At 31.7% G+C, this 16,292-nt stretch overlaps 2 protein-coding genes across 2 annotated transcripts in view; one reads left to right on the top strand and one right to left on the bottom strand.

The window, feature by feature from the left end:
* LOC108685035 (mucin-2-like) overlaps positions 1-15,659 on the top strand; it is a 30,311-nt gene extending 14,652 nt beyond the window's left edge. Inside the window, 14 exon segments of the mRNA XM_018189644.1 lie at positions 283-1,051; positions 1,214-1,428; positions 1,500-1,634; positions 1,954-2,091; positions 2,180-2,355; positions 3,813-3,963; positions 4,498-4,671; positions 4,745-4,884; positions 5,438-5,599; positions 5,665-5,766; positions 5,935-6,025; positions 12,587-12,591; positions 15,526-15,589; positions 15,592-15,659. Coding sequence (XP_018045133.1) covers positions 283-1,051; positions 1,214-1,428; positions 1,500-1,634; positions 1,954-2,091; positions 2,180-2,355; positions 3,813-3,963; positions 4,498-4,671; positions 4,745-4,884; positions 5,438-5,599; positions 5,665-5,766; positions 5,935-6,025; positions 12,587-12,591; positions 15,526-15,589; positions 15,592-15,659 — 2,390 coding nt within the window.
* On the bottom strand, positions 10,423-11,160 carry LOC108685050 (cytochrome c oxidase subunit 7C, mitochondrial). The gene is made up of 3 exons (XM_018189668.1): positions 10,915-11,160; positions 10,676-10,822; positions 10,423-10,570 (listed from the first exon to the last, which is right to left on the bottom strand). Exons 1-2 carry the CDS (start codon positions 11,017-11,019, stop codon positions 10,709-10,711), a joined length of 219 nt encoding a protein of 72 aa, XP_018045157.1. The 5' UTR covers positions 11,020-11,160; the 3' UTR covers positions 10,423-10,570; positions 10,676-10,708.
* Positions 15,660-16,292: the final 633 nt, after the last annotated feature.

The following is a 16,292-nucleotide window of genomic DNA, read 5'->3' as shown; positions in this document are numbered from 1 at the left end:
CAACTATATAAGCTTTTTAGAATTAATATACGTAGTTGAATTATAATTGCAATTGTAAATTATAATTGCAATAACTATAACAGTTTATTCAACTATACATTAATTCTATAAAACTTGTATAAATTATTAACTTTATAGATGTCGCTATTCTTTTTTCTGTATAATTAAATTATACGTTCATTTTTAAGGTTTTATTGCAGTAGATATTAGAGAATTTATTTTTTGTATGTTATGACATTGTAACACATATATTTCTTTGTTTAATTTTTTTTAATATTATAGATTACATGAATTATAAGGAACATGAAACATCAACACAAATATATAATGGGAGATTATTAGATAATGGAAATAAGGATAAAAAAATGACAAAAAATGAAAAAGAATTATTGAATCAAATGTGGCCTACTGAGAAAAATACAATGTATCATTTAGGCGGTGCTAGATTATGGGAGCTCGATTTTGTTACGGAATCCACAGTTGTATTATCTACGACAACTGATAAAAGTAAAACCATTAATAGATCGATCATTAGAACGACCTGTTTTGATGCTGTTCTTAAAAGAAATGACAAAATAAAATCTAATATATCTTATTATAAACACCACTTTAATAGCAATAAGATAACAAAACTTGTTTCTATTGAAAAACGAGATGTCAGTCTTGAAAACGTAACGAGAATGAATGCATTGCGTTACGAGTTAAGAACGAAGCAACCTAGGGTAACAAAGAAATTAAAACGCGAATCGCAAAAGTACAAACCAAATCATTACAAGCAGCAAAGTTTCGAAAAGAAAAGAATAGTAAGACTTAACGATTTCCGATGTACCAGCGAAGATTCAACAGTGAAAAACCGCAAGCTATGCATTGCTAATACGAACAAATTGAAGCGTCAAATTGTTAGGCATGAAGATACAAACAAACACAAAAAGAAGCAACTAGCAAAATCGCAAACATCACAAAATTTACATTCCCTTCATAATACAGATAATGGTATCGTAAATAAAAAAAATGCATATCGTAAAACGACTGCCAATCAATATCTTCAAGTAGGTTCTACTGATAAGAAAAACAGTGAGAAAGTAATGCATTCTAATATCATAAATCATAAAAATAAATCAATATCTGCGTCGCATAAACAAAAAATCCATAATTGTTTTAATTGCATTTGTGATATCGCGAATGTAATTAACAATATAAGATCTGTACTTGACAGAACAAGCTTCTCATTAAACGAAATTAAGGCACTTAATTGCAGCGAATATAAAGAGATACAGGATAAAATAGTGATCTCAATGGATTCCGACATGGAGGAAGCCAAAGAATTTCCCCAATCGCATTACAACATTGAATCACTTAAGGGACAGAAATATATTAAACTAGAAGAACTAGAAGACAATTTGAAAAGCAACTCGGAACTTGACAGCGGTACTTCCATCGCAAGTTTTTCATCAATATTTAATATTAAACATGGCAATAATATAAAGAATTTTTTCCAGATAATGATGTTGTTTCATTACCCGGTCTTAATCTCAATTTACCCTGTAATCAAGACAGCAATAGTATCACATGGCTATCAAGCATTAGCAGACCGAGTTACACATGGAAAAGAACGGATGGTATTGCACTCTTCGGTGCGGCATCACATTGTTCTGTCATATTCGAATTCGAAAAGAAGCATTTCACAACAAAAGATGTCATAGATATAAGGCTCAATATCGAATAATTTTTGAATTATGATGTATAAAAGATGTTCCAGTAGTTTTACACGTTGAAAACACTATATATTTAAAAAATTGTTCATTGTTGAGTTTTGTGTCTATGACATATTTCTTGTTCTACATTACAAGTTACATTATATGTGAAAACTAACTCACCAGAATCCAATTTTTCGTATAATTAATGTAAGATTCTTTCGATGAAATTTGGAACTTATGGAATCGTTCGTTGTAGGTTTCGTGATGGAAAATGGCGATTTGGAATTGCGAAATGTGAATGCGAAAGACACGGGAAATTACACCTGTGTCATGACGTACATGAGCCCCGATAATGAAGAATCCGTGGAAACCACTTACGAAATCCATTTGCAAGGTAAATCACTAATTGAAATTTATATTTCAACGAATTCGAAGTCGATAAATGATTCGTTGAAAGAGATCTAAAAAGAGGTCTTTTACAGTTGTCACGCTGCCGAGGTATATTGTGCATGGAGAAAATCGTTATCATGTACGATCTTGTGACGAAGGAGATTTGGATGTGCTGGTAACATATTTACCTCCAAAATTGAATAATATTATATGCGAGGCAGATGTTTGCAACGCTTACGTCTTAACACCGTCTTGCTCCCGAAGTCAAGTACGTTTCCTTATGTACGTTTTCTTATGTTAGAGAAAAGTGTTATCCATAACTGACATAGATCTTCTAAAGAGATACTTCCTTATTTCTTAGAAAAACTAACTGTTGCAGTTTATTAGTACTGATAAAAATATGATTTGTTTAGATATTTAAAGAGGTAAAAACTCATAATTCATATATTTGTAGGTTGTTTCTATACAAAAATCAGCTAAAAATGCAAAAATAAAATTTATGGAATTTTCTTTTGCGAATTACATAATTTATATTATTGATAATATTACATTGCTTTACATACTTGTAGTTTCCTAAATCAATTTTATTTTTGTCTTAATATTATATTTTATAAAATGCAATGTAAACCATCATCCAATGGCGACATTCCAAGACGGGCCTATCTCTCATGAGGTTTTCGTAACAATGGATTATTTTCCGGAATTAGGTTGTTAACCTAATATTCAACTTCCAGCTTGGAGGATTCATATATATATTCACAGATATATTCATAGATATATATGGAACCTACAGTTTAATGCCAGATTCGAACAGCGCTGATAATCAAAAATTTCTTAATCACCAGATGGAGTCATTTTTGGCTACTTAATGTGAAAAATCGCGTATGATTGAATCCGAACATATCGCGATTTAATCGCATCGAATGGCAAATCACTCGACGTCTCGTAATGTAAAGCAGCATATTTATAAAACAGACTCTATAAGCTTATACCTTAGGGTCTTTACGATTCGCCGATTAGCTTAATCGGCTGATTAGTCCAATAGCATTTACCATCAAACGAAATGATAAATGCAATTGCCCAATTTCAATGGACTAATCGGCCGATTAAGCTAATCGGCGAATCGTAAAGTAACCTTTAATCTTTATAGTGTTGCATTATAGTATCAAATAGTCCTATCAAAACTGAAGACAATCGTATATTTATAAGAAAATCTTCAAAAAAAGAAACTCGCATTACATGTTTGCATTCTGCAAAACAACATAAAATATCTATGTATATATTTATAAATGAATGAAAAACGTTTTATATAAATGATAAGAGTCTAGAAAATATACATATTTATTTGTAAGTATTTGTGTAGATGGTTCTTATGAAAGAAAAAGAATAGGAATATGCGACATTATTATCTACTGTCATTTTGGGATCTATTTTGTCAGACTCTCATTTTTCTTAATTTTTGCTTATCTTATGAAAAAGATAATTATTGCAAAATTATAAAAAGTATTACAAAAGTTGCTATATTTTCTGATAAAAGACACTTTCTAGTTTATATTTATGTTTCTAAAGTTTTATTTTTAGCTTCCGTTTAAGAAATATTATCCAAAAACAAAATAATTTCAATGACCTTCCTCTACTACATAAAATAAAATACATTCTAGACTCTTAATTTTGATCTAATAATGTGCGCTATTTGCTAATAATTTGCGCTATTCTTGGTTATAGATTACAGTAAATATTCTGTTAGTGCCATCGCATATCGTTAAACTAATGACGATCGATCTCAAACGCTGCAACGTCTTCTGTCTTAAAGCCATTCAAGATAAACTTTCGCTGATACTGAGTAAAAATCTGCAAATCTTCCTCGGAAAGACTAGTTAGTTGACGAACATATATTTGTTTTACCTTGTCGCAACATACTCTCTACTTTTTTACAAATATAAAAATTAACTTCATTCTATTTTATCTGATTTTGTCTGTACACTATCGCTCAAAAATATTTATCCGTTCTTTATCTTTCTTAATTGAATGAAGAGAATTTTAATTTTTCTTAATCTTTTAGATGTTAGACTTGATAATAATACTTAATAGCTCAAAATTTTATATTCTATATATGTAAAGACAATATAGTAGAATTAGAATGAAATTTAAGAGTAAAAAACTATTAACATCGAGGTGAACAAAATACTTTTGAGTGGTAATGTATATTGTATTTTCATTAAAGTTTCGTTAAGTTACAAAGAATTTTTTAATTTTTCTGTTCGAAAGATATATTCTCTCTCTTTCTCTGCAGCAAAATATCTGTGATAAAATAATTAATGAATACTTATAATTTTATTAGATTAAAATAAAGAAATGTTGCGGCTTTATATAACTCACAATACATCTCTATAGAGTTCTTTAACTATAGTTATTTTCAGATTGCCGCATTACGAGCAGAGACTGGTGCCGATCGTTGAAAAGTCATCGTTCGCAAGACGGAAGAGAGGGAAAACCGATGCAAACGTATCCGCCGGAAAATCCAGTAATATCGGCTTATTCTCCAGCTGTCCAGCGGGATATGGTCTTCGTGATACACATTGTGGTAAGTGATTCGCATATCAGAGAAATCAATATGATATAATCAATTAATTAACAGCTAACGGATTTTCTTTCAGTTCCTTGTAACGTGGGCACTTATAGCGAGGACGGAATATCGCACTGTAAAAGATGCCCACCCGGTACGTATCAACCGAATCACGGTGCCAGAGTTTGTCGTACGTGCACTAATCCAACGACAAAAGGTTGTTACAATATGGTACGTATCCGATGCAATTTGTAAAATATATGCACAGTATGTGCATATACCTGAAGAGTTTCTAGACAAAAATTTTTAAAAATTAACGAATTCAGATATCAGCTTTTGTTCATATACTTATATATTTATTGCTTTCTTACATGTGTAATACGAATTAACTTCATCAATTCTATTTTGCCTGATTTTTTCACGCTATTGCTCGAAAGTATTTATCTACTTTGTCTTTCTTAAATGAAGAGAAGATTTAGGCTTTTATAATTTTCTCTTTTAGATATTATTAGGTTTAATAATGATATTTAATAGCTCAAAATTTTACATTTTACATATGTAAAGAAAATATGATAGAATTGGAATGGAATTTAGAATTTATAAAAATATATAATATATGTATTTCTTTTCCAAAATTATTTTTAATGATATCTGATGATGATGATAATGATATAAGTTACATTTATTAGTGTGGAAACTGGCATTAATCTTTAAAACAACTAACAAATAATTTTTAATATCAGTCTTTCACATTATTGCGGTAGTAAGTCATTTTCTCTCATAGCTCTGGAATTCTTTCTCCGCTGTAATGGTAACTTTGGCGAGTATTGGCGCAATACTGTCGATATGCTTGCTGTTACTATGGATAATCTGCTGCGCTAAGAAGAAATTCTACGTAAAGCGAATAGCTGGTCTTATTATTAGGGAAAATACGTTTGAAAAAGAGGTAAAATTATATAATATTAAATTTTAAGAAATAATAGAAGATAATCGATTCTTTTTATTTTACAGAAACATGTGGAGGAGCAACCGTTGATTAAAAATGCAAGTGAAAATGAAGATCAGCAATGGGACAGCGAGTACAGAAGCAAGAAAAAGAAAGGAAAGTTTTATGTAAATAAAAAACACCGAAAACAAAACGAAACAAAAAAATATAAAACGCACGTTCGTAAAATTCTTGAATAATACGATTAATTTTTTATCAATCTTAAAAATTCTCACGTTAAATTTAGCAGAATTTAAGTTAGTCCAAAGTTAATTTCGTTTTTTATTTCGCTATAGCTATACGAAGATGAATGGGGATCGCATCGTATAAAGAATGTTCCAATAATTAGCCCAGACTCTTATCGATCTCATGAAGATTATAACAATCGTAAGCATCTTTTGATATATAAAACTTCCGATACTGTTTCTTCATATAAATGTTACGTTTTTCATGTGTATATAATAACTCTATTTTATGTAGATTATCCAAAGCGATCATATCGTAAAGGACCGTGCCTGCCAGAATGTGATTTTGATACATGACATATCTGTAAGAAAACTTACTGCGAATAATGAAGAAAATTACGTAATTTAAGAGAAACCTGTAAGATATTTTAGGCTCAATTATGAATTGAAAAACTATGTAATATTTATCCGATTACATGCATATATTTTTAATATATAACTATCCCTACTAAATAGCTATGTATTACATTAATCTTTGTATTAATTACATCTTTATATTGGAGATAATGTATATGTTATAAATAAATGTTGTATGCATATGTATATGAACATTTTGAGATATTATTTTAATTATATAATTATATAATTATATAATATAATAATAATTATAATATAATATAATATAATAATTATAATTATATAATATAATTATATAATTTCAACATTTTAGAAGTATCGATTACATTGTTCAATAAAAAATGACTTTTTTTCTAACATTGGAACGAGATAAATCATACATCCTAGTTTTTTGGATGCTGAATACAAATCCGATTTCCAAAGCTCCATCACGTTACAATGTTGAGAAAACAGTTAGTGGCACAAAAAAGTCGTTAAGTATTTTGTTGTATTAAATATATTATAACTATATGTGACGTGCGGATGTTTTATTACAATTATGATATAAAGACAAAGGTATGCTCTTGCTCATATTTCCGAAAGTACCAATTCAGGGATTTGTTGTTCACCCAATATTAAATAAGGCTAAAATGATACATGGGGACACTCGGTTGATAGTTGAATGTAGTCCTAAACTGAAGGATTTTTAGGGCTATCGTAGACATTCTGTTAACAATTCTGTAACAATAAAGCGTGGTCAATAAATTACCAATTCATCATCGCCACCAATTGCAATGTTCATGACATCAAATCAGAAGCATCACTAATTACTATTGATGTTTCTTGTTTGTTTCAGAAATCCTTAGTTCCTCGTAGACATTCGTAATGAGACGTAAAGTGACGTTGTTTAAGGGCAGAGGATTTCCTGGTTTTTCAAATAAACAACGCTATTCTACGTCTCAATATGAATATTGACGAAAAACAAAGAATTTCTAAAATTTTGTTTCAATCTACATATTATAGTTTTTCGTAAAAACTTTCCAGGGTTGTATACACTTTTTAAAAGTATTTTAAAAATATTTTGAAATTCATGTTCCGTTGTCAACGGAATTCGAAGCCCTGATTACAATATTATAAATAAAGTATATCTGATGGGAATATTTCAAATTTTTTAATATTTTAAAATATTAAAAAATTTAAAATATTGATTTGGAAACAGGACCATTTACTTGAATAAATCAAATTAATACGAAAAGCACCGGTTACGGTTAAAATTAGATATTGAGAATAATATACATTTACAGAAAGTATTTTACATAAAGTAATAATGTAATCTTTTTACGGACTCTCCAATTCAAAACCAAATAGAATCCAAAATCTGGGCAAATAGATATCACTATGATTCTTGAATAAAGACTTAAAATTATATTTTGCGTACTAATTACCACGTTAATTCTCATTTGCCCGGATTTTGGATTCTATTTTATATAAAGTCGGAACATTCATTTTTTTATTAAGATTCGATATTTATGGACTATCTAGAATTAATTTTTCTTTACAGTTTAATTTGCAGTTTATTTGAATATTTATAAAAATTATGTTTATGAATAAGTCCCATATGGGATTTGGTTCTTCTTGGCGTTTATTTGTGCGTTTTTATCGTACGATAAATATAAAACAAAGAGATCCTCGGATCTCTCTATCCCATAGCCAATCACAAGCTTGAAAAATTTGTCATACAACAAAAACGTACGAATATCATCCTTATGCGTCAACGATGTTAGGAAAAATTTGCGAAAACATAGAAAAACACTTATTTTACAAATTTACCTATTTTACAAATGACATTTCTATTCTATTTCAAATATAAAATGAAAATGGTTTTCGAAAAATCATTTAAAATAGAAAATGTAAAATGCTATTTCCATTTACATACATATTTAAAATGGAGCTATTTTAAATATTATCCAGTCCTGATGGTTTGAACACTTCGAAAATCGCCATTGCTCGCTCGTCCCTTTTTCTGGTGAATTAATGAACCTTGGTATCAAGCGGTCATAGAGAATGTGAGATCTTGCAAGTGATAGTTCTATTGCAAAGCCTCAGATAAGTTTAGAATCTCTCTCTCTCTCTCTCTCTCTCTCTCTCTCTCTCTCTCTTTCTCTCTCTCTCTCTGATTAATTGATTTAATATCTATACATTAGAGATTATTTCAACATTTGATATTGTATTGGATTGTCCGGAAAGTTCGTGCCAATTTTGAAGGAAAATTAAAACGTAGAAGATTAAAATTTTTAATTTATTATATTTAAATCTTTTGCGGCACTAACTTTCCGGACAACCCAATATATCAAGTAGCAAGAATATGTTCTGATTGATCTCTTACTTTTTCTTCTTATTAATTTGAAACGTTGTTCTATTAAAATTATAATTAATTTATAAAACAAGGTTTAAATAAATTTGATTAATCTTGTATAAGAAAAGTAAATTCTCTTATAAGAAACATTATTTCAACATTATGGGTAAGTTTATTGCTATTTCTATTTCCGTCAGATTACGTAGATCTAAAGCAATATCCTGATTGACTCATCGGCTCAAGTTTACACTTTACGATTACTGTTACGGAATTTTGTCTGCGGTAGCCCTTAATTAAACCGCTAAATCCGAATAATTAACAAATTCAATATGGCGAATTTTAAAAATTTCAAAAATATTCGAAAAAAATTTGAATTGTTGCGAAAATTTATGTATACAAAAGTCTTTCTAATTTTGAATTTGTTAATTTTGACATTCGATTCGTATTTAGTCTAAAAATCCCTTAAGTTTAAATAAATATAATTGAAAACTTTTTACATTTAGGGAATCGTTAATAACCTAATTCACAGTTTTTTCACAATAGATCTTACATTTAACCGTATCTCATTAACCATAGTCAACATGAAAAATTCTTTTTAAGAGTTGAAAGTCCTAAGAACATGTTTGATTGCAAATAAAACTTCAATACATTACATTATTATTATATATTATAGTTACAATATGACAAAGTAACCGAAAATAACTCTTTTTGCAACTTGAATTATCAATTCAAAACGATAGAAAGCCAATGTAAGCCAGTCATAGGTTCGTGTGCAAGAATTCTTATATGTGAAGTGAAATAAAAATTGCAAACATTTCGATTCTTATTACTGAGTCGCCTTCAATACAGAATTGAAATAAATTCATCCGTGAATAATTAAAAAGTGTCACACAGTCGCTTAATATTATTTAATATTATTTAATGTCGTCAATAATTAAAATTTAAAGATCTGTCGTATTTAATGAATACTCAAACAGTACATTTTAAATTATCTGTAATATATCAAATACAAAACAATATAATTAAAATCTTAGAATGCTAATCAAAATTATAGCCATTAAAATCTTTGGATAAAACTTACATTACATTAAACTTAACTTACATTACTGATGACGATCAATTATTGCGAATGTGCTTACAATAAGACATTAGAAAGTGTGAGATCAAATGAAATTATCGAATGAAATTATTATAATTATATTAAGTTTTATTTTACTTGCTGACTTACATTTGCTTTCTACCTTTTCTGCAATTTTAACTATCAATTTCTCAAAATTGTAATGTGATGAAACAATTTGGAAATTACATTATTTGTATTTATTGTAAAAAAAAACTGCAGGAAATGACTAGTCTTGTTTTAATATTATTTTTGTTGAAGTATTATTAATTTGCTACGTATTTCATTCACATTTTTTTTTTTTATCAAATGTTAAATGAGAAAAATGATATGCTTATAAATACTTATAAATACCTTCTTATACTGAACATTTGATATACTAGTAACTTTCTATTATCTTAATTTCAGCATTGTATTTAAAGAATGGTGACTAGATTGATATAATTAAATTAATAAAAATAGTAATTAATATTCACATCATATATGTTTATACATATATTGCTGAAATTAAGATAATTCAATAAAAAATTATTAATTATCCATATCAAGTTCACAATGTAAATTAGCCAACTGCAAAATAGAACTCAACTCTAGTAATGCAAGGAAGAAAACGAAATGAGTAATAAATGATGTAGAAAATGAATTTAGAATACCTGATGGTATTCCAGATGATTATATTATTAAGATTGTAGAATTGAAAATTCACAATAAAAATGATATAATCTTAAAATAAGCTTCTATATCTGATAGATATCAGATATCAATAAATCATCTTTATTATAAACACATACATTTTCTATTACATTATTCTAGCTAGTAAATAAACTGCTCACAGCATTGATGTAGGATATCATACTAGTCTGATGCAGTCATGTAATCTGAAAAACAGAATGATAATTAAGAGTAATATTTTTATCAATTAATCAAAAATATGTATTGATGTGTATCCACGAATAAAAACCAAGGAATTTATTATAAAATACCTGACTCGCAAGGCGACACAACGTACTGAAAATTTATTTTTTCAACTGATAACGGACCATGAACAAGGGAAGGGAAAATGGGATGCCAAGAAAAACCATAAATCCAAGTAGCAGAAAGTGCCTATTTTGCAAGCTGAAGGGCATGTTCTATAAAGAATATCATGATTAAATATCCAATGGCCGCTTCATACATCAGGTTGTTATGCAATTATATTATATATATGCGAATTTGTACTCACATATCCAGGAACGCCATCATAAGGATTGTGATGCATGCTCCTACGAATTGCGCTCGTTGTAAACCTTCTCACCTGGTGAGCGATCGAATTTGCTGAATTTATCATATTTGAGAATAAATGCTCGACCAAATCACCAAAACTAAATTTGTTGATTTGTTCTTACGTTACCCACTATTGCGCACTCGTGCACATACACAATTACACACGTGTACAGATATTAGGCATGGTAACTACAAATAACGGCCAGTGTTGCCAAGTTATTTTGATATAGAACCAGAGAGAAGCTTGAGAGCGGTTATGCTCAGGATTTAGCTGTTACTTTATTTTGAAGCGCCTCTATGTTCACAAAATGTGAATATTGAATTATGTAACCAATGTCCGATCGGTAATGTCCACGATTTTTTGATTGTGTTCTTCGCTATATCCACGAATTTCAGTTCGTTAAATAGACAAAATTGTAAATTGCTTATAATAAAACTTATTATAAACGCCGGATTAATTGTTCGTCTTTATGTGTCTTCCACACACAGTGCGACATAGTGATCATGTCATCTTTAACTTTGTTTAACACAAACAACAAGGATGTAATGATCCATTGTGTCATTTGTGTCGCTTGAAAGGCACACTTTATCTAACGGACCGAAATTTTTGGACATAACGAAGAATATAATAAAAAAAATCGTGAAAAATTATCCGATTGGACATTAACTAATTCAATGTTCACATTTTATGGACATAGAAGCGTTTCAAAATAAAGAAAGAGGTTCCACACAATAAAAGGAATAAAGAACAGAGAACAGAGAATAAGAATTTCAACCTATCAGAAATCATATATTATACACACAATCATATATAAAATACACAGTTTATGATAGGTTGAAATTCTTATTCTGTTTTCTGTTCTTTGTTCCTTTATTGTGAGAAGTCCTAACAGCTAAATCCCGGGCATAACCGCTCTCAGGTTTCTCTCTGATATTTCTGAATATTATGGAGAATATTATAGAGAATAAGAGGCTGAACTAGGCTTTGAAAAGTGTGGTCAAAATCAGGTTTCTAAAATTAGCATTGATGATGCTCTATAGGCGGCATTCGAATCGCAAAACTTCTTTCATAAACGCTTACGCATGTCAGAAAGAAATGTGGTAAATTGTCATTAAAATTGTATGAAGAATGAAGCATTCTTCATGTAAAATTGATGACTTACCATGCAGCTGTGAGAACGCGAGAAGGCCTAATCACACCGTTTTCGCAGCTGCAGATCTGGCTGGTATTCATAGTCGAGTCTTATCAAGACCGTCTTAAGTAATGTCTAAGACACTAATGCAGCTTTCTGATCGGTTCGTGATTTCTTAAGACCGTACTTAAGACGATCTTGTATATAAGATCTGATTATGAATGCCGACCTTAGAGCTATTTCACACAAACTTGCATAGCCGTATAAACATATTCATAAAGAAAATCATTCAATTGCAGTTTACGTTTATCTTTATTACAGAAATGTGATTGGATAATTTTCTTTGCATATGATTATGCAGCTCTGCAAGTTGTGTGGAATGGCCCTTAAGGTCACTAAATTAACAAAGTATACCGCGATAACAATAGCACCGCGAAAAGAAAATTCACTGAATTAGTATTTAGAGCAAAAATGACGTTGAAGTGCAATCCTAATCAGATTCTGTTAAAAAGTCGGGAATTCATAAAGGGGTCTGGAAGAAGAAAAAGAACCTGATTCTGTTATTATCGAAAATGCCCGGTTGCTGTGTTGAAAATTGCAAAAACCGCAGCAAAAGAGGTTGAAGTTTTGATTACGAAGCCAAAATGACGAAGCTAAAAGCAAATCCCTTAAATTTTTCCTTAATAGTTTGCATTGTACGAAAACTAAAAAGAATCGCTGATAAACACTTATCTCTAGCGGAAAAAATTTTCACAAATTTAACAAAAGTTTAAATTCTAGCATTTGTTTATAGATTTTTAAAATTTTTATAAAATTCTACAAAAATTACAAAACGATCGACAGAGAGAAACCTGAGGCCGGCGTCCTATGAGTGGAAATTTACAGCGAAACGAAACACCAATCATAATTGCAGAAGAAAAGCAGAGCGATGACTGCAGAGTTGTGATTGGTCGCGCTGTTCCATTCCGCTGTAAATTTCCGTTCCATGGGATGCCAGTCTGAGAGAGGTCATGCCTTTTTCTCAGTACCGTCGAAATTGCCCTTACATTAATGTACAGTATATTCGGTTTGGAAACTACGTGATTACATCTATTTTTTGACTCGGTCAATAAAATCGTATCATCGAAAGTGGATGTGATTCGTGTCTGTATATCCACTACAATTTTATCGACTGTATCAGAAAATGGATGTAATCACGTAGTTCTCAAACCGAAAATGGATGTAATCAAGTAATTGAATATGGATGATTTCAATGGTAAAAGAAAAAAGATCAGTCTCTCTTAGGTTCCTTTTTGATTAAACCCAGAAAGAATTAAAGAAAAATGAAACGGATTTATCAAAAGCCGCCATTTTCAGTTTATCCTTGGATAGGAGCTATAGTAGAAACATAAAGATGACTTTTTTATGCTGATCCTCATTTGAATGCTCATTTTTAGCAAAATAGATCACGTGATCAAAATTGATGCTTGATATTCGTTAATTTCTATCAAGTGATTTATTTTGACGTTGAAAATGAGCATCGAGCATCAGCATGAAAAGGCACCTTAATAGAATATACGTTGTCGCATACATTAGTATAGTACCACTCTAATATTGTGTACATGTACAGCCAGTCACAGAAAGATTCTCTTTTCTGATTGGTTCTGTCATTTATAGTGCATTTCCGCAAATGCATATATGTACAGCCGGTCACAGAAAGTAGGTAGTATACAATTTGCTCACCGAGCGATTGGTTCTTACTAATGGATCTAACTATTTTATGTTCAACCGTTCTATGAGCAAGGCTGAGTTCCGAAATCTATCGAAAAATGTGTTGCAACTTTCTGTGACCAGCTGTACACATATATATGCATTTGTGGAAGTGCGCTATAAATGGCGAACCAATCAGAAAAGAGAATTACATTATCCGCTCTACTCTCCCTTGATTCTCTCTGGCCAAACTTATAACATATACTATACATATTGTAGAAAAGTATATGGATGCTGGATCTATCTTGGGTACGTTTTGATATTTTCTTTTAGTGCTGAAACTATATGTTATGTACGCTATAGATTTCTAGCACTAGCAGTGAATATCGGAATGCATTCTTTATAGATCTATGATGAAAACCATCGACATATAGTACTGTAGCAGGATTCTTTAAACGTTTTATCGATGATTGTCACTATCGTTAACTAGCCAATGACAGGACTATCGGAAGAAGAAAGCGTAATACTCATTAGCTATCACTAATTAACGATTGTGACAATTGTCAATAAAACATTTAGAGAATCCCGCAACTGGATGGAACATGCGGCGAAATTTTTCAGATTTTTCATTTTAACGGATCTATCTTTTTCTTCTTCTTGGCGAATGGACTGGCATCTAACAAGAATGGAACTTGAGGCCATTGAGTGTCTGCGTAGAATTGAACAAATAAAAAAAAAATTGGAATGCAATGCACCGACCATCCCAAACCGGGCAAATGTAACAAAAGATGATGCAATTAAAGCAAAAATGGAAGCCTCTCTAGACAGGCGTAGGCGCCTGCGCCTACGAAACCGCTGCTTCGGCGCCGTACGGACGAATAAAGGGATTATCGGTGGTGTAATACAATTGCACAGTTAAAACCACGGTCACGTTTTTAAAAAAAATGGTGATGCAACATTCGAAGCGCGAGATGCACGTCCAACCCACTCGAAACTAAACTCACAAGACTCTTAACGAATCTAGAAAAAGTAAAGTAAATACATAGACGTAATATCTCTAGACCGAGTGTATAGCAATTGCACACAAACGACACGAGTCAATTGCGCATAAGCTAATCACAGTAATAGAAAAAAAAAAATAAAAAGACTTCCTACAGAAGTCGCTGTAATAGTGGGCAATTGTTACAGATTCTTTCAGATTTACGTGCGATACCTGCAGAAAACTTAATTCGTACGACACCTGGGATTGGAGTCAGCGCGTCACGGCTATGTCGAGACTCCCAGTGCGCTTGTGGGATGTAGGTCTCGACAAGCAACTGGTCGGAGCGAGCGACTATCTACGCTCTAGCTATGCAGGCTGGTTCCGAGCTTGTAACACAGCTCACTCGTCGGGGCCAAGACCTTTAGCCAGCATGTAGCTATCAACCACTACCCCCTACTGGGCAATTATCCACGTCCTATCCATGATTGGACGTGGATAGTTGCCCAGTCCTCGCGATACCAATTTCGATCATTGGTCAGATCTTCGTAGAATATGGTACTGCTAATTTGCGCCGCCTACACGCGCGACACTGATCGGCCAATGCTTCGGGAGCCGCCGGGGATGCTTCATATAGGAATTGCTCAACATCCCGGGTCTCGAGGATGGGAGCCAAGCTTTCAACCTGATCAGCCTCTTTTCTGCGAAGGCTAATATATTGGCTTGTGCATAATCCTGAGATGATGAAGACAATGAAGTAATCAAATAGCTTCTTGCCTATCGGAACAAGCCGATTTTATATGGGGTCGGCAAAACTCGAACTCGGAACGGTAAGTCACGAATTGAACGCACAAAGCGTGTAATCACAGACGCCCGAGGGCAATTGCTACAGTGTGCAAGTGAACCACTCCCACTAGACCGAGCATTCGAGGAGGAAGGTCCTCATTTAAAATTACGCAATTAAAGGACTCATGTTCGGCCAGGAGCGGTTCACTTGCACACTGTAGCAATTGCTCACTGCCAATCACAGCGACTTCTATGTAGGGAGTTTTTTTATTTTTTTTAACACTATGAGATTGGCTTGTGCGCAAATGACTCATGTGCAATTGCTATACACTCATGTTGACCCAGATTTTCTTTCTCGTTTCGCATGCATGCAGAGAAAATGTACCTGAGTATCGATTATGTATCTTTTTCCCTAAGGCGAAAATGTGAAAAGTGAACATTTTTTGTATGTGGATATATGTTCATATATACATAAAAATTTTCACTTTTCACCTTTTCGCTCTACGAAAAAAGATATGTAGAAGATAATCAATACTCTGGGCCAATGAGTATGTCCTTTTTTAAATGAGGGCTACCTCCAAATTTCTGACAATGCTCGGTCAGTATAAGTACATACAATATCAGTATAAGTACATACAATATGGACACTGAGCATCGGCACCTTTGATGTGAGTTCCAGGTCATAACTCGCCGCCATGTTGTGGATTGGAAAATCGCTTACAAATTTGAGTTTTTATAAAGCTACAGAAT

This window comes from Atta colombica, unplaced genomic scaffold (assembly GCF_001594045.1).
Source record: "Atta colombica isolate Treedump-2 unplaced genomic scaffold, Acol1.0 scaffold145, whole genome shotgun sequence".
Lineage (NCBI taxonomy): Eukaryota > Metazoa > Arthropoda > Insecta > Hymenoptera > Formicidae > Atta > Atta colombica.
Note: the sequence above shows the minus strand (reverse complement) of the source record. Positions and strands in the feature narration are given on the sequence as shown.